Raw genomic sequence first — 25,219 nt, forward strand, 5'->3', positions numbered from 1 at the left:
AAACTTTCAGAGACTCGTTCATCATTTCATTTGTAATAATTTGCCTTTATTATTTTAATATTGTTCATACCCTATTCAATATATTAACAAATATATCCACGACACTTTATTATTTTATTTAGTCATCAAAGCATGCATTATGAATTGAAAATATTACATAATTGTTATTAATAGGACGTAGTTATGGGATGTTTCGTTCCAAAATCAATCAATCGAACTTTATAATGTACTAGCGCACGCGCGCGCAATATTCTTTGCAGCAAGTACTTCTGTACGCTGTGCACATCGATATTTCACCGTAAAATGTGTAATTACATTTTTTTAAATATAAGAAAAAGTTTAAAGTATTTTCTTGCTCCTGTACTTTACATGCAATAACGGAGACAAGTTTGATACAAATTGATCTGCATATCACGTGACTATAATCCAATGTCGTAACTCTTTATATATATGGCTCTGCCCCCCCCCCCCCCACACGTCGTGCACCCCCTCTATCTCTCTCTAGCATGCAGCTCTCCGCGTTCGCGCTCTGCGACGGAAATTATCCTTAGGCTATTTTATGTATACCCCTTTATGATGAATGGATTAACCCACAACTTTTCACAAAATTGTACCACACTTGTCAGCGACCTCCTCTCTCTGTGTTTTATCAATATTTAAAGCATGCTGGTTATAAAAAAACCCATGTTGTCAAATTTCTAAAAATAATTCATCTTTGACCTCTGACCTCAATTTGAATATTTTGACCCATTGAAACAAAATGGCCATATCTTTGCAACTAATAATAGTGTCAAATTATTTGGAAGATGCATATTAATATTCGTTTTAATGGAACAGTCCAAAAATGGCCAGAAGTATGATTTTGGTATTTTTAACCTTTGACCTACATATCATAACTCGGTAGCTAACAGTTGGACAAACTTTAAAAAGGGCTCAAATTAATCTGAAGGTATAATATGTTTCTATTTAGTCTAATAAGAACTTTTTCAAGATTGCGATAGTAAAACCGAATTTTCTCACAATCGCTTATCAAAACAATAACAACAAAAAAGGCATAGGCTTATAGGGCCTACAAACACCTCACTATTCAACTTTTGTTGTGAAGTGCTGATCAAAATGAGTTAATAACATACGTTGTAGTCTGATGACACCAGTCTTTTTGTAGTGTGCCATTTGTAATTAAAATAAAGTATTTAGAGTTGTGAACAATTTAAGTGGATGGCGCCTGACATTACAAAACATTCATATCCAATGATAAAATGAAAGGAAGTAGGCCTAGCCCCCTATATATGCTTCAATTCAAAATCAATAATTCATTTCACGGTCTCGGTCGCAAACTTGTTATTCACCCATAATATGACTATTATTCGTTTTAACTGAAATCTATATTGACAATTTCTTTTTCACAAAATTTAAATTTCCTTTGAAATTTTATAATTACAATTCCAAACACCGTCGTTGCTAAACACCCAATGTGACATAAACAGCGAGTTTTTAGAAATGAATTAATTTATAGAAATCTCACGAAGAGAACACAGCTGATTTTCCGGAGATGAATATTAATTATAGAATTCCTGGCGCTCTTTATTCATTATTTTCAACATATTGATTAATAAAGAGTAATAGAATAAATAAGAGTTACTAATATTTATGTTTCAAATAACAAGCAATAACATGAGAAACATGAGTCTTGCCTGATTATGAGTAATCATCTTATTATCTATTTATTGTGAAAATTGTTAATAAATGCTGAATAAATACTTCTGATATTAAGTTCAGTTTTTTCCTATGAACTTTTTACTTTGTCTTTAAAAAAATATATCTATCTATTTATTTTTTAATAGATTGGGAAAATATAATGTATATCGGTCTTGTGGTTTAGGAGGACCCAACGAACACCATGGGTTAGTGTTCAATTATACAGTAATATGATGAATATAATATGTAGTAGGGCCTAGCCTAAAATGAGGTTAAAAAAGAAGAAAAAGCTGAAAAAGAAATAAAGATTAAAACTTATTATACAATAATAACGAAAAAACAAAGAACCATTCAAGGTATAACGGTACAACAATTTCCGTAAGGCGTCAGGATATGACAATTACCAAAACAAAGATTCTGAATAAATACTTTTAATTAGATTTACCCAAACTATTAATACAATTTCCTCAAGTTAAATGGGGAGTAATTGGGCCTATTATTGTTAACACTCTCTTATACACTTGTTAAAACGACCTAAGTTTAAAGAACCAGAGTGCATCTTTCGAAGCAGTAATAGTTAGGCCTACCTGTACTGGCCCATCTCAGTCCCTGCCACTGTGGGTGGTGATGAGCGCCGTTGGTCATGGTCAATTATTTTCATTTTAATATCAACTTGAGAGCTGCCTAATTAAATATTGATAATTTTATATATCATTGAATCATGTTTTTTGAATGAAGTGAAATCAGCGAATTTCTATTCATCAAAGGACAAATACAGAGATTGTTGGTACATAAACTGATAAAAAGACACCCCTGCTATTATGTGTTATGAATATATTTTGATACAAATCTCTAAAATGTACAAGTCTAAAGCTCTGTCTACACTATGAAACTAGTTAGGACAAAAAAAAAATGTGTAAGCGAAGAATATCATCAAGTAATACAAGAAGAAACTGACATCTCGAATTAAATTTACATTTACATTGATGAACTTAAGATAAACAACAACAACTTTTTTACTATAGGCCTACATTGAAATTAAATTCGCTTTCTCTCATTCATTATGAACGCGTAGCTTTGTCCTTAAAATGCTATTTCTAGTTTACCTACGTAATACGACTTTCAGATTTTCGAATATACAGATGTAGACTATAATTATAGAGTATATAAGCAATTTAATGTTTATTGTGCGAGCGTTTTGATGTGTATCCGGCCTATTTAGACCTATCCATATCCTTCCCGTGCACTTCAGTTAGTCATCTTCCTTGGCGTATAATGTGACTGATTGAAATGTATATTGGGCTTGAAAAAAGGTAAGTGCGGCTATAAACTTATACACATTTTTAATTGGATCATTACGATGGTTGAGAAAACATTGTGACGGTACAGGGCGTGGAAAAGTTTTGTTTTTTTCTGGTTTACAAAAAGCAATTATAACTGTAAATTATTAGTTAGGTAGGCAGGCAGGTAAACAAGTATTTATATACTGTAGTATACAGTTTGGAATCCCATTAATTCTCCTGAAAGGATGTAGGCCTATAGCGTACAGTTGTTCAGGTCTAGGCCTAATTTTGTTCAAACGTTCGTACAACAGCAGTTGTGCTCAGTAAACAATAGTCAGAATCTTCAGCAGCAATTAATATAAGCTGGTAGGTTATGATCACAGTTGACATAAACCATAATGGCAGTATTAAAGGCTCGCATTTTAGCTTGTAAAAACAATCACCTTGGTGGAAAAGTACGCATTAGAAATCTTTATTCGGGCCTATGATTCATATTATTAACAGGTAGATTTAGTCATTTATACTGGTTGATGTTAGGAGATACACTTAATTATTATATTATTCGTATATTATCACATATTATACTATTACTGTTTTGTATATTGGTATCAGATAAAGTTCAGTAACCAGGTTGCACCTAAGTTGTTCCTCATGCTCATAAATCGAGGTGGTAAGATCTGTCTAGACTATCAAACTTTATGTGACAAAAAATGTGATGTGATGTGTCCAAATATGGTAGTGGTATGCCCAAAGATGGTAGTGATATGACATCATCATGTCCATATATGGGCAGTTTGATAGTGTAGACACAAGACTTTATAAGTGTCATATTAATGTAAAATAATCTACTTACAATGTAGTAAAACATCCAGCTAATGTACAGTAGAAACACCAACAGCTTATGTATAGTAAAATAAAACCACCACCTAATAGGCCTAAACCTGATTTTAACCACCTGGTGTAACCCTGTTTACTAATAAAATTGAGTTAGAAAATTAGTTATTGACAAATTAAAGCGAACTTAGGTTCAATATTTGCCCCAAATAGGAGTGTTTTCCGATCGTGGTATACACTGTCTAATGGATGTCCATCTTGAAAAATAGCCGCACACAATAATACAAAGATGTTCCGCATTTACCTAATATCTCCTTCTACGATAATTGTTTTTAGTAGCTGAAACCGTTTGAACAGCTCGAGTAGGCCTACATCATCATAATGTTGAAGACAGACCGATTTCTTAAAAAATACTATTGATAGATAAAAATATAAACGTTGTAGTGCTGTATCGTTACACTAGCTTACTATTTCAATCGACTATGAGACAGTTTTAAAAAATCAAATCGCAAATTTATAGGCCTAACCATGAACAAAATATTTCGTTTCGAGTGGATAAAGAATATATTTAAAAATTGTTCTTCTTTGTATCCATCCTCTTCTCCATCCCTCAACCCTATGTTACATACAAAGCAAAAATTGTGGATTATAATTGTGTTTTAAATTAAGTTTCTATTATATAATTCATTTATTTAAAACAGGTGGGCTCGTTTTGTAAGTAAAAAAAGACCGGCATGCCCCCGGCATGACCATGGCTATTCGATTTTTAAAAATTATTTTATGTGCGCTTTCATTGGGGATACCTGGTGTGTACGACGCTGGTTACGTACGTAAATGCGTGACGCGTGACAGTGGAAAACTGTTTACACTACGAAAGTGTAAACGACAGCCGCTCGATCTTACAGCAGTCAGATATTCTCACATGATCTTCTCCCTCTAGGCTTTGACCAGGCAAGAACCGATGTTTCAACCTGGTAAGGCCATAAACAGGACATTAAATCCGTTCAAAATAGGTAAATATTTTTTTCCTGTAACATGTGAGTGAATGGCCTATTTGGTACATCATAATACAGTACTAGCCTAGGCCTACTAGCCTAGTAACTACTGATACTAATACCTTCAACCGTACTAGACTAGGGCCTACTACTCTAGGTTTAGGCCTGGCCCTAGCTAGCTAGTAGTAGTAGTAGGCTAGGCCTATACTACTACTCCTACTACTAATAGTTAACTACTATTAGTATTAGGCCTAGTGTTTAGCCTAGGCCTAATACCATTGATATGACTTGGCAAAGTGTTATTAATTATCATTCCTAATTATTGTTTCAGCGCCACATAATAGTCCCAATATTCCGCATGCGCGGCCTACGTACTAACACGAACAAAAAAAACTATTGTCCAAAATAAAAACGTAAATTGTTATTTCAATTTACAAGATGTATTGTTATACATGGTTTAGTACGAATTATTGCTTAACTAAACATCTTTAACTAACTATATATATATGCTATTCATTGTATATTCATCTGGTTTCGAATACCCCAATAGGCCTAATTATTAATAATTATACTATGTCCCAATATTCCCCGCGTGCGCCCAAGGCCTACTAACACGAAAAAACTATTGTTCAAAATGGAAACGCAAATTATTATTAGTTCAATGTATGAGATAGATGTTTTGTTATACACTGTTTATAACGAATTATTCTTTCCATTTCCTTTTTTCTAACGATTTTTTTTAGTCCAATTTTAAGATACAGTAGATGTTTATTATAATTTTATACTGTTATCAAACGAATTATATTTTATCTAACGATATTCCATTGTTTGTAAATATTCATCTGGTTTTGAATACTATAAATAATTTTTGACATTAATCCAATTTACAGGATAGCCAGTATATTTTTCATTATAATTTTATCGACATTTACCCTAGACCTTGAACGAATTATGTTTCAACTAACGATGTTTCATTGTAGGCCTAATTGTTCATCTGGTTTCGAAGAGTACTCCAATTATTAGTTTAATTTACAAGTAGCCTTTATCACTTTATTGATATTGAGAGCGAATTTTAATTTAAATAATTAGCCTATATTCCATTGTAAATATTATAATATGGTATCCGTATAGTAATTTGGAAGGCTAGGACGAAAAACCTTAACAGAGACGAAGGTGAGCACCAGGTAGCCAAACTGTATTAAATGATCCTTATTATTAGACACCCAGAGCTCAGCTGTTAATTAAAAGCTGTTCGTGTAAGAAACAACGAATTTACTGTCACGGTAACTTTTTGCTATTACATAGCACTGTGGCTATCAAGGTTTTAATACGTTATCCCATAGAGATGATTATCCACACTAGGCGGATAACCTGCTGTGTAGTGTCCAATCATCAACATGTTTTGTTTGGAGTGTTCAATAATCTTAAAACTAAACCAGAGAAGAGTGAAATTATACTCTTCTCTAAACAGAACATTTGTGTAATTTGCCCATTATCAGAATCACGCGGAGTAGTTACAATAGATTGTTAGAAAATCTACAGTAAGATTATCCATAAATATTTTTGAAAACCAAACGACAGTTTTCAGTTAAACGTAACATAATTATAATTATATAAAAGTAAATTTTCATGTTACACAATAAACGTCACTCACACTCAATTAAAAAAAAACTCCCGCACAATTAATATTAATATCAAATTAGTATAGAGGTTTCGGGCAAGTTTATAAAACTAACTTTGGAAGCTGTTGCATTGACGTGGCCTATGAATGTGCCTGAAGAATGACGTCATCATATGGTGGGTTTCCTAAAAATATATTTTATATATATAAAATATATTCATTTTCATCGCGTGCAAGATACCGCGCATCTCGCTTTTACGTGCCCGATTTTCTTCCAAATGTTAATATGTTCTTCCAAACATTCTTCCAAACATGTTATCTTTTATTTTGATGAAGTTATCGTGTTAGAAATTTAGGATATAAATGGGTCTCGTCACATACATTGATGTACTAAAGACGGATACTGGTATGCAGAGTCACAAGGGCAGATAGAAAGTTATTGATAAATCTAGTCATATAAGTTCGGGACGGTATGTCCCGAACTAAGTAAGTAAGTAAGTAAATAAGTAAGTAAGTAAGTAAGTAAGTAAATAAATAAGTAAGTATGTAAGTAAGAAGTAAGTAAGTGAAGTCGGTATACGCAAAATAGTAGACAGCCTGGCGCACAATATAATTCTGCTGTAATAGGTGCTTTAGGTCATAGAATGGAAGAAAATAACTTTCCGCGCTCAAATTTTAACGTACGTGGATGCTGCGATAACCTATAACTTACGTGTTTTAATTCAAATTCAAATAAATCTTTTATTTTGGTATCATACTACAGTATAGAAAATAGCATAATTACGTCTAAAGTAAGAAAAAATAAGACGGCACTGACTATTTATAATAAGACTGCTCTCATCTCATGATGCCAATCCAACTGGGAAGCATATTTGACTTAGTTATACAATGCTTAATATGTAGATAATAACGTCTTATAAGACGTTATTATCTACATATATTAGTAGGTCTCAAAGAAATAGTGGTTTTTTTATTGTAATGTTACCAATTTCCATTTAAAAGAGCTGATTAACATATTGATTTCCTTCGCTACAGGATGCAATGAAAACAAACAACAATACAAAAATAATTACGTTTCATTGGAGCAACTATATATTAAAGTATATTAAATATTGCTGATTCAGGTTTCATCAGTAGTTTTTACTATTATTACTATTTAAAGATGTTTTATTGTCCCACTGAAAAAACTTAAACTTGAATATGTATGTATATTAAACTTGAATATGCCAGCTTCCGCTGGCTGGGTCACCCTCGTGAAATATGGTTGAATAAATAAATAAATAAATAATGTCACATAATAGTTATCCACTTTGACCAAAAAGTGGATCTAAAAAGATTATTTAGGCCTACCTGAAAAAACTGTAAATTAAAGCAAAAAATCGTCAAATTCATGGGTGCCATCCAATGGGGTTTAGGTTTATTTCCACAATTTATTTTGTCATTTTATAGGTGAGTGCATACTTTTATTAAAGCTACAAATTAACCTATTAAAACTAATTTGATCAGTTTACTTGCCAATACGTAATTTTTTTCAAACGTGCTTTTCTAATTACGACTTCGGGGCTGCTTATGCTGTGCGTTCGATAAGAGGACCATTTCGTAAAACCCCCGATGGTTTACGATGCCACAATATTGCACATCATCGCATTTGATTATTTTTATTCAAAAATTGAACATTTGGTAGCATAATTGTTATGTTTTATTATATAATATTAAATAATTTAAGTGTTTGGAAAAACTATTTGGTATCAAATGAAAGCCCATCAAATATTCCTTTTTTCCTCGTTTTTAGTCGCGTGGACGCGACTCTATAGTTCACTATGTCGGTCGGTCGGTCGGTCTGTCGGTCCGGTATCACTATGCGTTTTATCGCTTTCTGACCTTATCTTGATATCAGTTTAATCTAGCTAAGTCAGTATATTCCTTATGGCCAGGAATCGATGTGGTTATGTTTTCACGGTGCGCAATAAAAAATTTCGCGGTCTACGCAAGATTTAAAAAAATCACGTTTGTAATCATATCTTGTGTGATAAGTGAAAGATTAACTAATTTCATTAGCACTGGAACTATTACAGGAGCGCAATCCCTTAAAAGCTAAGTTGGAATAGGATCTAGCTCACAAGATATAATCGGGATGCCTTGATCAATTTCTCGATCTCCTCATCTGTGGTTGGTTCAAGAATAGACAGTTGACAGCTTAAAGGAGCACTTGTACTTGCACGCATGTAACGCATGCGTACGCGCACTTAAAATTTTCAAAATTTATTTTCGATGAAATAAGAGTACGTTTCAGGCAATTTTAAGCGTTTACAAAATTGCCATGAGTGCGCACTCTTTTTGCCCGATTTCTGTTTTCTTGACTTACTTTTCAACTCGAAATTTCGGTCAGTTGGTAGGTTGGTCGGTCGGTCGGTCGGTAAACACTAATGAGCACGCGACTGCAGCCATCTATATGGCCTTGTTTTTCTACAGAAGTGTATAATTTTATTAAAGCTATAAATTAACCTATTAAAACCAATTTGATCAATGCTAGCCAGTTTACTTGCCAATACGTAATTTTTTTCAAACGTGCTTTTTTAATTATGACTTCAGGGCTGTTTATGCTGTGCGTTCGTTAGGAGGACCATTTCGTAAAACCCCCGATGGTTTACGATTGCACATCATCGCTTAACCATTGTATTATCGCTGGAAACTTCAATTTCGTTCTTTTACGATCGACTTATAAATCGCACAGATGCAAAACGAATAATATATCAATCTCAAGCCATAGGCATAATTCATAGCTTTAACCAATCTGCCCTAACCTTAATATAGGCCTAGACCAACAATGCAGGGAATTTTTATCGGAACGGGCACCACCTAATATTATTATTGAATTATGGTAACCCCTCTGGATCTGATTCTCGTCCAAAAACACATTTTTTTTTGCAATTGCAATTCTAAGATGGTGCCACAGCTCGAATAAATGTCGTGTTTGTTGTTTTAGTCTAAGACCTGGGTCAGATTTGTATGCATTTAATTTAGGAGAGAATATCTCAACTGTTATAGGATAATTTGACCCCAACAAACAACATGGAATGTGTGTCAAATTGTTCAGAATATACATATTTATATTCGGTCTAACACAACTTTTAGCGAAAAAATGACCGGAAATGCTTTTACTGACCTTTGACCCAAAAATGACCCAAAACACATTTTCGGGTTAAATTATTCTTTGAAATTCCAATGGACAAACTGTATGGTATTAAATGAAAGCATACACAATATGCTACCCATTGATACCCAACTTGTATTGACAATTTTTAATTATGAATTGTATGGAAAATGTGCATATTTTGATTATTTTTATACAAAAATTGAACATTTGGTAGCATAATTGTTATGTTTATTATATAATATTAAATAATTTAAGTGTTTGGAAAAACTATTTAGTATCAAATGAAAGCCCATAAAATATTCTATCCATTGCTACCCAACTTGTATTAAAAATCTTTAATTATGATGCTAATTTTGTGAAAAATGTGCATATTTTATTGATTTTTGAAAAAATGAGTATACTAGATAGTGTAAATTTATTTTGGTTTATTTATAATATTAAATAATTCAAGTGTTCTTTTGGTGTCAAATTGTTCAGAATATACATATTTATATTTGGTCTAACACAACTTTTAGCGAAGAAAATGACCGGAAATGCTTTTACTGACCTTTGACCCAAAAATGACCCAAAAACACATTTTCAGGTTAAATTATTCTTTAAAATGCCAAACTGTATGGTATCAAATGAAAGGATACACAATATGCTACCCATTGCTACCCAACTTGTATTGAAAATTTTTAATTATGAAGCTAATTGTATGGAAAATGTGCATATTTTGATTATTTTTAAACAAAAAATGAATATTTTGTAGCGTAATTGTTATGTTTATTAATATAATATTAAATAATTTAAGTGTTTGGAAAAATTTATTTGGTATCAAATGAAAGCCCATAAAATATTCTATTCATTACTACCCAACTTGTATTAAAAATCTGTAATTATGATGCTAATTTTGTTAAAATTGTGCATATTTTATAATTTTTTTTACTAAAATGAGTATATTAAATAGTGTAAATTTATTCTGGTTTATTTATATTTTTTTTGTTTTTTTTTTGTATTTTGTATTAATATTTGTCCTCAGTGAGGAAATTCGGATTAGGCCCTCCACGGACCCACGGCAGCCAGCAGTGCAGCGCCTACCAGATTAGGCAATGAGAGTTAAAGCATCTTGCCTAAGGATGCAATTAGTATGGTACAGATAACCTCGAACCCATGCCTATCACATGCTAGTCCGATATTACCATTACACCATCACTCTCCAGTATATACAGCACCCGCCACGATTTCTAGACGGTCTCCCATCCAGAACGCAACCGGGCCCAACGTTGCTTAACTTCGGTGATCTGACGAGAACCGGTGTTTCAACGCAGTATGGCCGTATCTAATATTAACTAATTCAAGTGTTCTTTTGGTGTCAAATTGTTCAGAATATACATTATTTATATTCGGTCTAACACCGAACAAATGTTTAATTATGAAGCTAATTGTATGGAAAAAAGGTAGCATATTGTGTATCATTTTTTAGTCAAAGGTCAGTAAAAGCATTTCCGGTCATTTTTTCGCTAAAAGTTGTGTTAGACCGAATATAAATATGTATATTCTGAACAATTTGACACCAAAAGAACACTTGAATTAGTTAATATTATAAATAAACCAGAATAAATTTACACTATTTAATATACTCATTTTAGTAAATAAAATTATAAAATATGCACAATTTTAACAAAATTAGCATCATAATTACAGATTTTTAATACAAGTTGGGTAGTAATGGATAGAATATTTAATGGGCTTTCATTTGATACCAAATAAATTTTTCCAAACACTTAAATTATTTAATATTATATTAATAAACATAACAATTACGCTACAAAATATTCATTTTTTGTTTAAAAATAATCAAAATATGCACATTTTCCATACAATTAGCTTCATAATTAAACATTTTCAATACAAGTTGGGTAGCAATGGGTAGCATATTGTGTATCCTTTCATTTGATACCATACAGTTTGTCTATTGCCATTTTAAAGAATAATTCAAAGGAGATTGTCGAGATATAAGAACCACACATTTTTAACCATTGACCCCGATTTTGGGCATGTTCGTCCAGGATAGCGAATTTGGCACACATTCCATGTTGTTCGTTGGGGTCAAATTATCCTATAACAGTTGAGATATTCTCTCCTAAATTAAATGCATACAAATCTGACCCAGGTCCTAGACTATTTTTATTCTTCATTTAGGCTTAGGCCTAAGGCAAATTTGGAAAAGATAACCAAGTGAATGTACTGATTCACTATCCTTCTTTAGTACTCGAAAAATGTAAATATACGTACAACTGTTACATTGCATTCGGAACTACTTTAACACCATTTAAACCAATTTACATTGCATACGATCAATAGTAAATAATTAACATACGGATTCTGGTAAAAGGAATGTATTATTAAAACTTGCCTGTTCAAGTTGGTGACAGATGTAGAGGTGCTTACCGTATACAAGTAGGCCTATACGTTTGTTTTATACACAGCTAGCATAACGGGTCGGTGGAATGGGAGAGGTGAGTATAGACGCAAATTATATTTTAAAAAGATCATAGTATTTTAGGATTAAGATCTGGCCTATTACAGGTTTGCTTTTGGAAAGTTCAGTCTTTCTATTTTCTTTACACCACATGATACTAGGGCTGTCGTCGGGTGGTGTATAATGTGCATTGATCTCCAAATCACCTCTATATCTGCTTCTCTTCTTTTCGTTATTAAACACTTAATTAATAATAATAAGTATATGGGCAATTTCACAGTAACCTAGGCCGCAAGTGTCTCACAGGGTCAAAAATTCGAAGTCCTTTTTTTACACATTTTCAATTAATTTTGAAACATACAGGTTTATATTTAATAAAAAATAATATTATAAAGCTACAACTATCCGGACATTTTCACAGTAATAGTAGGAATTTAGTAACTGGAAGAATTTTATTGAAAAATTTGGAAATCTACATCTCAATATTTTTTATTATAACACAAAAGTCACTGCTTATTTGGCTAATATTTAATTACTAGTACAGAGTATCAATTAAAAAAATATACTCGCGCTTTATTTATATAAACATCATATGAGTGGAAAAATTGAATTTGTCTGAGAATTTTAACAATAAATGTTGAATAATTAGCCAACATTAGACTCAAATAAAAAATTTGTGGTATTATATAGCTACAAACACCATAAAACCAACTAATTGCCACTTCTACAACTTACTGTGTTAACATTTTGTACTTTTTAAGCTTTACCATGATATAAACTGTAGTTTAACAAGGATTGTTCATTTGTGTCGGAGTGGACATTTTTGGACATGAATAACAGTATAAATAACTTAAAAATTTGTTATTATATTAAGCATGAATTCAATTTGCTATTTTATGCATAAGTACATGACACCAATTGACACAAAACCAAAATGTACAACTATAACACTCATGACCACGCCTAAAACATCATCTGAGTAAGACAAAATTTAATTTGTCAGAGAATTTAACAAACGTTTTATCCAAATGAAAAAAATAATGGTCCTACTATTCCATAAAGACATTAAAACCAACCAGTTGGCACTTCTAAAGTGTACAGTGTTAACATTTTGTACTTTTTAAGCTTTACCATGAAAAAAACTGTCTTTTAATAAGAATTGTTAATTTGTGTCGGAGTGGACATTTTTTGGACATGAATAAACAGTATAAATAATTAAAAACTTGTTAATTTTAAGCATGTTCAATAAATTCAATTTGCTATTTTATGCATTAGTACATGTCACAAAAAAAATGTACAACCATAACACTCATGACCATGTCCAAAACATCATCTGAGTAAAACAAAATTGAATTTGTCAGAGAGTTTTAACAAACGTTCTATCCAAATATAAAAAATAATGGTCTTATCATAGCCAAACACCATAAAACCATCAGTTGGCATTTATCCATAAAGACATTAAAACCAACCAGTTGGCACTTCTAAAGTGTACAGTGTTAACATTTTGTACTTTTTAAGCTTTACCATGAAAAAAACTGTCTTTTAATAAGAATTGTTAATATGTGTCGGAGTGGACAATTTTTGGACATATTAAACAGGACATGAAAAACTTCAATATTAAACATGTTAAATTTTTTTGGTGTTTTTTTTGCATTAAATACTTAAATTGATCACCTATAACAACCAGTATTATTAGTAATTCATAACTTTTGCCATGGTGGCTTCAACTAGTTTAAAATTATTTTCTGAGAGGCTAAAATGCCACCTCGAAGCAGGTGCCGGTGGCTCGTTAATAATACTAAAAACACACTTAAACAAGATTATTTTCACTTAAATAGCAATGACACAAACAGATAGAAATAAAATAACAATAACATTGTCTCATAGTTGTTACAAAATCAGCCATTTTACTTTGATCAAATATGTGTGTCGGAGTGGACATTATGTGAACACCATATTAGAGTGCATTACAGTGAATTACTTGGGTTTAGAGACATTATATGTGCATTATATTAATTGTAGTATGTCAGCTTATAATTTTTGCTGTGAATATTCAACTTTTTATATTATTAACATAAAAATTGATAATAGTTTATGAGGTGTCGGAGTGGACTTTTTTTTGGACGGACAGATTTCGATTCCCCGGCATTCAGCCAAATTGTCAGTTAAATATATTATTTAAGTTTTAATGTATGGTCAATCTTATTAGTGTTGTATATAGATGAAAAACAGTAGACTTGCTTACTTATTTGCTCTGGATATAAGCCAACGTGTCGGAGTGGACATTTTGGACGGACAGAATTACAATAATGAAAACAACAAAAAAGTTAAACATGTATACATTTCACACTCATTGTTTATACCTTATACGTTTGGGGGTAGATCAACCAATTTAAATGTACATAATTCATATAAATATATATACATACAAACAACAACAATGCATTTCATAAAAATGATTTTTTGCAATGAGACACTCAATTTTGTTAAAAAACATGACATTTTTGGCCGCTGTAACAAAAGTTTTCATCGTAGCTCAATAAAATTTTTTTTGTAGTTTGCCCATCAGGTGCTTTATCAAAAATTACAAACTAAATTAGACAAATACAACCTGATGAAGAGCTATTTGCTTATTTCTCAGTTATTACCGACGGCCTAGGTTACTGTGAAATTGCCCATATGTTATATATATGGGTTACCAATACAGTAATAGGTTCATGGTTAGGCTGCTTCTTCTTTCGTGAAAGGTTGAGAAAAAGCCTTCAGCCGTGTACTATTGTACACATGCACAATAGGCCTACAAATATCTCTGACGCCATATTTTATGCCTAACTAATGTGTTTTTGTTTTCATTTCAATTCATTTAGCTGTTATACTTATGCATACAAAAAATATGAAACAATAACAAATCTTTAATATTTACGATTACCACGCTCCCGTAAAATAGTCAAATGAGCTTGTACGTGTATATATTTTTCATTACGAACATTTTAAGCATATTAATAGTATAGGTTCAATGCCATTTTTAAAGGATTTATTTGTTACTTTTTATGTGATTCTTTTTCATAAAGGTTCTGATGAGGCCTAATTCTAAGGTGTGGTATTCACGATAATTTGCTTTTACAAATTTTGAGTGGAAATAAAAGATAGATACGTACGAAAGGCAACTAGTGCCGTATTTTGTATCAATAATATAATAAAGAAATATGAAAATTTGACTTGTAGTTTTGTTAATACACTGTGCTCAAGTGGACTCAATTTGGCGACAGGGGAGCACAGTTATATGAAATAGAAATAAGTCACTGAATTTTAATATCTTTTTGTACTTCACTGGTGTCAAATTTGGTTCACTGGACCGGTTACCGTAGTACTATTTCCTCTGCCATGAGTACTACGTGTTGTTGTCTTAAAAATGTATCTCTACATATTGTCGATTTTAATTCTCCTAATCGAACACTTTTTTCCTTTTTCCTGAACTTTTTTTTTGTCTGTGATTTCCTCTACCACCGGAAGGAAATATGAACACAGGCCTAATACAAACGTTTCAAATTAGAATACAATCAATTACACAAACGTTAGAAAAGGATTTATGGAATTGTATTTAACTGTATTTTTGTTTTATTGCTACTGAAAACATCATATACATAAGGGATCATGTCAAAATGATTACATTGTAGTTACTGCAGTAACTATTTTGTTTTTTTTACTGCAATCGTATTATTTTAGTTTGTTCCAATTTTTGGGAATCAGTCACTGCATCAATGTATGTTTATCCCCAACAGATTGCTTATTTTGTAATCTTATTTCAATGAATTGTGTAGATACTTGGGTTAATTTTATTTCCGGTGACCTATCTATTAATTAAGATTCAGTATGTCCTAGGAAGCATGTTATTTCATAAAAATAACTCAGATTTATGCTGTGCTTGACAGTTATTGTAACATTTATACAAGCCGTTCCTTGAAACGAAGAAATGCAATTCTATCACAACTTTTTACTGTTTTATTTTAAAATGTGTTTTTTTTCTTTTCAATTGCTGTTGCAAAGTTAGTACTTGTTTTTGTTTAAAAATAAGGTTTGTAATAGCGTTGAGTCAAAACACTGTTAAAAAAGTGTTGTTCCAAATAAATATGATTATTATTATTATAAATAGTGTTTTATAAAGACTACAGTTATTACCGCGTAAACATGGTAACGAAAAAAACACGGTAATTTGTTTCTATTGATTGTCGTTGTATTTGTATTAACCAATGCATTAATGACAACTATAAAGCAGAAATAAACCACTTTTGAAAATAAGGCTTAACGATCATCGTTCATACTTTATCGCAAATATCAAAAAACATAATATCTAATTCTTTTTTCAATCTCTTCCCAACAGATGTTACGGATAAAAAGAAACCTGCCACTGCTCATGCATTTAAATTAAATAAATCAATAATCCGTCCGCCACATGACGCCTGATTGAGTGAACCATTATTATCAAAAAATGGCCTGGAAATCGAAAATTGTTGTTGTATTGATCATAGTTTGGTTTGCATTAATTGTCCAATACGTAAGTATGGTTACATCGATAAAACATTATTAATAGGCCTATTATAATTGTTTTCTAATTCTTAATTAAAGTAATAAAATGTAACACTGTGTGCCCACTATTCCGTCCCTATCCACTTCAACTGTTCATTTCAAGAATAATAAGTAATGATACGGTAATCAATTTCGTCTTGCCAGATTTTCTTTATTTTATATATTCATGTTTGGTTTATAAACCGAGGTAAACATTGTTGTCAAAATTAAATTTGGTTTTTCCGGTTCCTGAAAGAGTGACTGAATGTTATTTTAAAGATAACTTATTGTAAATACTTCTTAAAACGCCAGTAAATTACGGAGAGGTTAGAAACAATAACAGTTTAGACAACAATGGTCAACGCTTTAATATTATATTTGTCCAATTGCATGTTAACTTCAACCAATCGAATTTAATTTTTACCTTATTTAAGAATGATATATTATACCATTTCATAATTATAGTTTTATTATTTTGATTAGAATACCAACTTCATTATACCAGGGCACATATCATACATCATTCCAAAACCAAAGCATTACAATAGTAACAGAGTAAGTAGTTTAAACACATGTTTATTTGTGTAGTAGTACTAGTAATTAATAATTAATAATTAGAAAATCGAAATTAATAACCGCTATGATGTCAAATCGGATCTCCCTGTGTTTTTGTATAGAGTTAAAAAAAAAGTAGGACCTACATGGGCCTAAAGTGTTGAATTATTAACCATGTACACAATAGCAGTAAGACAATTGTTTATAATTTCACTTAAATCTTAAAGCTCAGGTAGAGGCATGAATTTTAAATATAATATCTGGTCAAATGTACTTAAATCAATATGTGTCACAGAAATCAAGACAAAAAACACATGAATTTCCCTTAAAATTACCAAATACACAATTTTGGCAAAATTCTGTTATAAACGCCAGACAGACTTTTTTATGATAAATATAATATAATTATGTTTTTAAAACATAAAAAATACAACATTTAAAAGTACGAAAATTAGTAAAATAACAAGACACGAGTCTTTGAAACCTCTAAAAACTACATCTGATGCTAATTACATTTTATTAATTAAACAGATCATTTCAGAATCAACTTTGAAGAATTATTCTGCGACGGAAGTGTATACAAATAGGTCTGAGTTTAAACATGCAGTACTAACAACAAATAAACCCAGAAGTACTATTCGTAACCTTATAGTATCCCTGACAGAGAACGTAGGAATGATTGATCTTATTAAAACCACCTTTCAGCTGAAGAATCCAAATAGAACTGTTAAAGTCGGTGATTACTTTAATGTGACTATCGAGGCCCGTGATAGAAATGGTCGCCATCGCAAGAAGGGAGGAGATTTCTTGTTTGCAAGTATCAAAAGTAATAAAGGCAACTCGGCAGGAAAAGTAACAGACTTCAACAACGGGACATATGAAATAGTTTTCTTTGCCGGTTGGCCTGGCATTATCAGTATCGCGGTTGTCCTTGTACACCCGTCTGAGGCGGTAGATTATATCGAACAAGAAGTGTGGCCTATGAAGGAAAGAATTGTATGGCAAGGGCGTTTCCAGACCGCCAATGCCAGTCAAATAACAACGTGCAGATTTCGTGATGATGTCTTGCTGAATTCATGTAATTATAGCTACCCATTGGCTATTGGAAAGACGGCTTTCTACTGTGATAAGCCAGATCAAATTCCGTGTAACAAACTGATCAATCTTAAATCAGATGGCGATTACGTTAATAAAAAGTTTTCCAAATTCTATAACTCTCATCAAACTCTTTTCAACGGGTAAGTATGATATATTGTCGCTTCGTTAAATATAACAGTCAATCTTTCAACTCATAACATATTTTCAACAATCCACCTCATAAATATTCATTATTTGTATATTAATGTATGGTCATGATATGGGACCGGTTTAGACTTCGTTATTTATACGGATAAGTCCGTTTCTACCAACCAAAGGTAGCGTTAATGATGTCCAAAGGCAATCTAAAAACAGGATGCTGAGCTCCAGAGATAAAAGAGTTTATCAGTTTATCTTGCAAAGAGAGGAACTCTTAACAGTCCTTTGTTCTTATATCCGGCTGCGACAGTACTATGTACATATTCTCCGTGGCGCGCGGTGCCTGTTGTGGTGTTGGTGTGTAACTGATCGTGTCACAGCCAGATATAAGATCAAATGACTGTTACGAGTTCCTATCTTGGCAAGGCAAACTGAAATGTCCTATTTTTACAATATCTTGATGAAACCCATCAATATGCTGATATATAAAATGGAATGCTATGGCATACGTGGTATTGTGTTAGACTGGTTCAGGAGTTACCTAAACCACAGAACTCAGTATGTTACTATTGAATCACACAAATCAATAAAAAGAGAAGTAAAAGTTGGTGTTTCACAGGGATCTATCATTGGCCCATTGCTATTTTTGTTATTTATAAATGACATATTTTGTGTAAGCAAAGTTGTCGAACTTATTATATTCGCGGACGATACAAACCTATTCCTCAAACATAATGACCCCATAGTTGCATGTAATATACTAAACTGCGAATTACAACGACTAACCACTTGGTTTAGAGCTAACAAACTCTCAATTAATACAAATAAAACTAAATATATAATCTTTAGAGGGCGCCAGAATTTAACCGACTTCACAGACATGCAACTATACGTAAATAACACCACACTCGAAGAAGTAACCCATATCAAATTCTTAGGAGTTACCTTAGACAAATTTTTGTCCTTCTGTACCCATATTGATGGCATTGCAAACAAAGTTTCAAAGATAATAGGAATTCTGAATAAATTAAAGTATTTTTTACCATATATGACTCTATTGCAAATTTATAAATCTATAATCCTTCCCCATTTAACGTATGCAATAGTAGTATGGGGCTCCTTCGGACCAAGTAAATTAAACCGACTTCACATCCTCCAGAAAAAAGCACTACGAATTATATGCAAAGTCCACTATCAACATCCTTCCCAACCGCTATTTATACAAACCAACACATTAAATATATTCGATCTTTATGAAAAACATATGGCAATACTACTCTTCCAATTTCATAATAAACAGCTCCCAATTACGTTTGACACTTACTTTCAAACAATTGAATCAACACATAATTATGATACCAGGAATAAAAAAAACTATACCACTGTACTAAAAAGAACCAAAATAGGACAACAGAGTATATGCTATAGGGGTGCCAAGACATGGAATAGCCTTGAAAACTCAGTAAGAGAAATCAGGAGTATAGGACTATTTAAAAAAACAATTCATACTAATCTCCTCAAAAAATATTCTAATACCTAAAATCACAACGTATTATGAACAAAATATTTATCATTATCGATTTTTTTGGTGATTTTTTATGAATGATCTATTCTGGTCATATTTTTGAAATTGTTATTACATGTATAATAATATATATATTTTTTTATTCAACTGTCATTTATGATTATTGCTTATTGTCTCTATTGTTTACATATATATTTACTAATTGTTATTTTTTTTATTGTAATTTATTTATTTATTTATTTTTTCCAATTTTTAATTGTTAAATAGGACATAACATTTTAAAGCTTTGCTTATAGTGATGCTCGATTCAATCAATCAATATATAACTTTTGCTTAAAACCATGTTCAACTGTAGGCCGTTGCCAATATACAGTAATCTTCCTAAACACTGCTACTTTTAATACTTACATAATTATATGTTTTCATCTTTTCCATTGATTGTAAACCTCTAATTAAACTTTCCAGTATTTTATTATTCAACTTCTGTTTCAAATAATAGTCAATATAAACAATTAATTTTTATTATTATCATTACTGTAAATAATCATTGTATATATTTTATAATTAATATTTATATTGGTCTTGTTTTTTTGTAAAAATCTACTGTAATATTATACCTTATTGTGTTTACCATTATAACAAATGTACGATTGATTGAATAAAGTTCACAAAGTTCATAAAGTTGCGGTACACCACGCATATTAGTTCTAAAAAGAAAGAGTTTCTCGACGTTTCAATCAATATGCTTTGATCGTCCACCTACGTGGTGTACCGCTACTTTATATCAACTTAGAAGACAATGGTTGTAATAGAAAACATTTTAAACTTCGTTTGTTTGTTGTAGGAAAAATTGACATATCTATCATCTATTTTCTTTTTTAAATATATTTTTGTCAATTACCGGTACAGTATATATCATATTTACCATTCAGACGTACCTACAAAAATTGATTGCTTGATATCATAAGCATAACGTATATTTTTTGTTTGTTTTTATTAGAGACGTGGCGTACAAACTTTTGATCAATGGAACGACTTCAGTCAATATAAGTCTTGCCGGTAAGAAAACTATACAATATTGTATACTTAAGCTCTGTCTACACTATCAAACTAGTTTGACAAAAATGAGATATGCCCAAATATGATAGTGATATGCCCAAATATGGTAGTGGTATGACATCATTTAATTTAATCATTTAATTTTTTATTCTAAATTGTTTGTGCTTTATTTTATCTTTATAAATTACATTTATTTTAATGTTATTTTGATTGTTACATGTTTACGTCTCATCATGATGTATTTTTGTGAGGGTCCCTAATGATCAGCTTCGGTTGGATGGACCACCCTCGTAAAATATTGTTGAAATAAAATAAAAATAAAATCATCATGTCTATATATGGGCACATCACATTTTGTTGTTACATATACTTTGATAGACAGACAGGCAGAGTTTTAAGTGTATTATTCAAAAAGATCATACCATCAATGTGACATGAGTACTTGTTGCCTTATAGTAAACCAACAGAACATAAGTAGGGTGGGTGAACTAAAAAACGTAGATTTTATTCTCGAAATACGTCCATAAAGCAATATAAAATACGCTAATCTGTCCAAAAATTAAGGACGGAAAGCTTTTTCAAAATATTCTCCCCATTCAACGGTAACAGAATATTCATTATATGTTTTATAACACATTTACTGTTCTTAAGTAATTGTTTTATTCAATCTATCAGCCGCTTCCTTCTATTGCGTTGTTCAATAATTTAAAACAAAAGTTGACCGTGCAATAGTAACTTCAGTCGTTAAAATGGAAGAATATAAGGCAAAATACACGGCACGTTTATACGAAATCAACCAATCTATAATAAACTTAGGTGTTGTCAAATGCTGTTAATAATAGGATTATTTGAATTGCGACGACCCACGACCAAATTACGTCATGTTAGTACAGCATGCTGTAATTTTGTGCCTTCGTTCCTCACTTCGACAAAAGTTTGATGGTTTCTGGATCCAGGCGACGACTGACGAAACATCTATTGATATCTGACATATCGCAAATCGAAAGCTTCCTATTGACTTTCTAGATGTGTGCCTAACTGTACAGCAAACTCATTACATTTGGGACTTCACAACTTGCAATTATATTTGTACAAAAGGTTTACACAGATTAACCAAAATATTTTTCTAACACAAAACTAGTTACTGAGTAGCTATTTATATTGTTATTATTAATTTCGTCTTAATATCCATACAACAGATAACCAAACATCTTTGTTTGCAAACATACCTGAGTGCAAGGCTGATTTACCCATTCCTCCTAGTGATGGATTCTGGACTGGAGCCACATGGAATTCCTTAAAGTGCAAAACAAAACAATGGACAAAACCCGAAATTATCGAATGTATAAAAGGAAAACATATTATATTAATGGGCGATTCTACGACAAGACAATGGGCTGAGGGATTGCTGGAAATCATGAAAGTCTCAACTAATGAAAACACGAGTAGACCCTCTGTCAAGCATTATCTACACCATAGTGATATTATGAATTTGGACTTTTATTTCCATCCATATACAATTGGTAAAGCTGGAATGCCATACAGACTTGGAAAATGGGAGTATGAAATTCTAGACAATCTTAACTATACTTCGTGTAATTACGTCATTATGGCGAGTCCGTGGGCTCATTATAGTCAATGGACAAAAAATAATGTTCTTAAGAGACTACAGTTGTTGCGGGAAACGCTCTTGAGATTTAAGAAACGCTGTCCCAACGCACCAGTACTCATGAAAACACCACACCCACGGGAACATAAAAACCAAGCTACACGAATTTACATGAGTGATAGATTGTTGTATGATATACATGAACTTTATTTTAATATTTTCTCCGGTTTAGGTATACATATAATCGACATCTGGGATATGAACCTATCCTATCCACGTATAAATAATGTACATATGCCTATGCAAGTTATTTATCAGGAACTTTTTATGATGTTTTCTCATATATGTCCTGTAACTTGAAAATTACTGACGTTAATTACATTTATTTTAATTAGAAAATAAATTATAAGAAATTGCAATCGATCGCGTGTTAAGTTATTTCATATACAGGAGTTTCTAAATTTGGTAATTCGGATCGAAACGGCACACTCTCGTCCATGCTTACCTTAAGTGAAAGAGCAATCGATCGCGTGCTAAAGTTATTTCCGATACAAGAGTTTCTAAATTTCGTAATTCGGATCGAAACAGCACACTCTCGTCCATATACGTACTAATTATTTATAAAATAACGAGGCTGATTGTCAATGTTTTATTCCAGCTATCTAGGATTTAGAAATCTTATTCTTGAAGAAAATAACAAGATCTGTTGTCACAAACAACTAGAATTATAGATTGTACAATTTCACTAAAATACTTGTTGTGATCAATATTTTGAAACTTAAAACTTTTACATTTGTTCATTAGAACATAAACCCAGTTAAAGGAATTTTGGAACCTTTTGACCTTTTGACCTTTTGACCTTAAGCTTAACCACTTACATTGAATGGATTTTACGAATAATATATCATCACGTTTATTGCATATTCCGTGGACCTCCTGTCACAAAATTCCGTTATTTTTAATCTACAGGTAGTAGGCCTAAACTATGATTTATTTGTAATTAGTATAAATTAAAAGAGAGATACCTAAATAAAGGAAATAGATTATAATTATTTCAATAATTTCTGCACATTGCTTTCAAATATATGGGTTTTATCAGGTAAAATCAAAGCAGGAACATAGAGTTATAATTAAATTAAACAAAAAACACAAGGACACAATTTTGTTACACATTGTCTTTAATTATTTTAAGGGTATTAAATTAAAACAAATATTGTTTAGGTTTTTATGCAACTGAGCGCCACGACGATTAAAAAAATACTGTATTTAGTAAGATATGAATTCCGTATGAACAAACATTTAATAGCCATCAAATGAATATTGTTGAATCAAATATTTTTTTAAAAGAAAGTATGGTTATATAGGCTATAGGTAGGTGTCCAAAAATGTCTAAATATAAATCATTCCATATTTCAAAGGTCAGTTTTTCTCGACAGCAGTGGAATACGTTTCGTAATAAAATATTTCTGGGTAGGACTGGTTTTATAAGCATGGATCTAACTAAACTTTGTAAACGAGTTAAATTGAAAGGAGAGGTTTAGTAACATGACAAAATAAACACAAGAGTAAAAGTTTTTTTTTTCTCTTTTGTGGTTAACCACCACCTTTATTCATTCAATATTTCATACATATTTCGTTCACATTTCATTTTCATACATTACATTTCCGTTTTCTACTTTTTTCGTTTTTTTCTGATTTTTACTCTTTTAACCTTTATACATTATAGTGTTTTGATTATATGCATACAAAAACCATAACAATCTACACTTCATTTTGTACGTGATATAATACTGTACATTTTAAAATACAAATATGGATGCCACTTATAAGTTACAACATGCCTAGTGTATTCATATCTTTTAAAATAGATTTAAACTGAATCCAGGGATTCTGGCATACAGGTTTTTTAAGTTCAGTTTTAATTTTAATTATGTATATGACGTACACAGCTATTGGATACAATTGATTTTTTAATTCCTAACAGGAGTTCTTTGAACAAGCTACTGCTGTTATCTAGCTTTTTAAATATATTGTCAATTTTTTTTCCACAGTATTTGATTACGTCTACAATAGGCTAGTCAATCTAGCATTTTGAGTGAAACAAATTGCAAACAGAGATTTTTTTTTTTTAAATGGTTACATATGATAAGGTGATTATTTTTTGAGCATCACACCTCTGACACTCATCTCGAAGGTATGCAAATTAGCTTAAATATGCAAATTAGGGTGAAATTACAGGGTTACCATATCTTAAAAACTACTAATCGTAGAGAGTTCATTTTTGCACAGTCTGGTTCAGAATATATACATCTATATTTGCTCTAATGAGACATTTTACATAAAAATGTCCGGAAGTACCAAATTTTGACCCTTGACCCCATTTCTCAATATTTACATAAATATGTGATTAAAATGTCTGTAGAGACTTTATTTTGGACTCAATGACTTGGATATTGTTTTTCAATACCCACCATAGAACTGTATTATAATTCCTAAAATCACAACTTCGTCATGCACCTCGAAAGTATGCAAATTAGTAGTACAAGTAATATTAAATATGCAAATTAGGGAGTGAAATTACAGCGTTGCCATATCTCAAAAACCGCTAATGCTAGAT

General features: G+C 31.5%; 1 protein-coding gene across 3 annotated transcripts; it reads left to right on the forward strand.

The window, feature by feature from the left end:
• The first annotated feature begins 2,962 nt into the window (after positions 1-2,962).
• On the forward strand, positions 2,963-24,160 carry LOC140046122 (NXPE family member 4-like). Of its 3 annotated transcripts, none has more exons than XM_072090674.1 (6): positions 2,963-3,011; positions 16,434-16,607; positions 17,102-17,173; positions 17,705-18,411; positions 20,935-20,993; positions 22,193-24,160. In XM_072090674.1, exons 2-6 carry the CDS (start codon positions 16,542-16,544, stop codon positions 22,960-22,962), a joined length of 1,674 nt encoding a protein of 557 aa, XP_071946775.1. In that variant the 5' UTR covers positions 2,963-3,011; positions 16,434-16,541; the 3' UTR covers positions 22,963-24,160. The 3 variants fall into 3 exon arrangements, with proteins under 3 accessions (XP_071946775.1, XP_071946758.1, XP_071946767.1); XM_072090657.1 differs by lacking the exon at positions 2,963-3,011 and adding an exon at positions 4,668-4,828; XM_072090666.1 differs by lacking the exon at positions 2,963-3,011 and adding an exon at positions 12,061-12,089.
• Positions 24,161-25,219: the final 1,059 nt, after the last annotated feature.

This window comes from Antedon mediterranea, chromosome 1 (assembly GCF_964355755.1).
Source record: "Antedon mediterranea chromosome 1, ecAntMedi1.1, whole genome shotgun sequence".
Lineage (NCBI taxonomy): Eukaryota > Metazoa > Echinodermata > Crinoidea > Comatulida > Antedonidae > Antedon > Antedon mediterranea.

What these genes read in the sequence shown, in the direction of transcription:
- LOC140046122 (XM_072090674.1), top strand. Translation starts at nt 16,542, where the DNA reads ATGGCCTGGAAATCGAAAATTGTTGTTGTATTGATCATAGTTTGGTTT. An exon ending in AGCATTACAATAGTAACAGA is followed by an intron (nt 17,174 to 17,704) that starts GTAAGTAGTTTA and finishes TTAATTAAACAG; the next exon opens with ATCATTTCAGAATCAACTTT. An exon ending in CATCAAACTCTTTTCAACGG is followed by an intron (nt 18,412 to 20,934) that starts GTAAGTATGATA and finishes TGTTTTTATTAG; the next exon opens with AGACGTGGCGTACAAACTTT.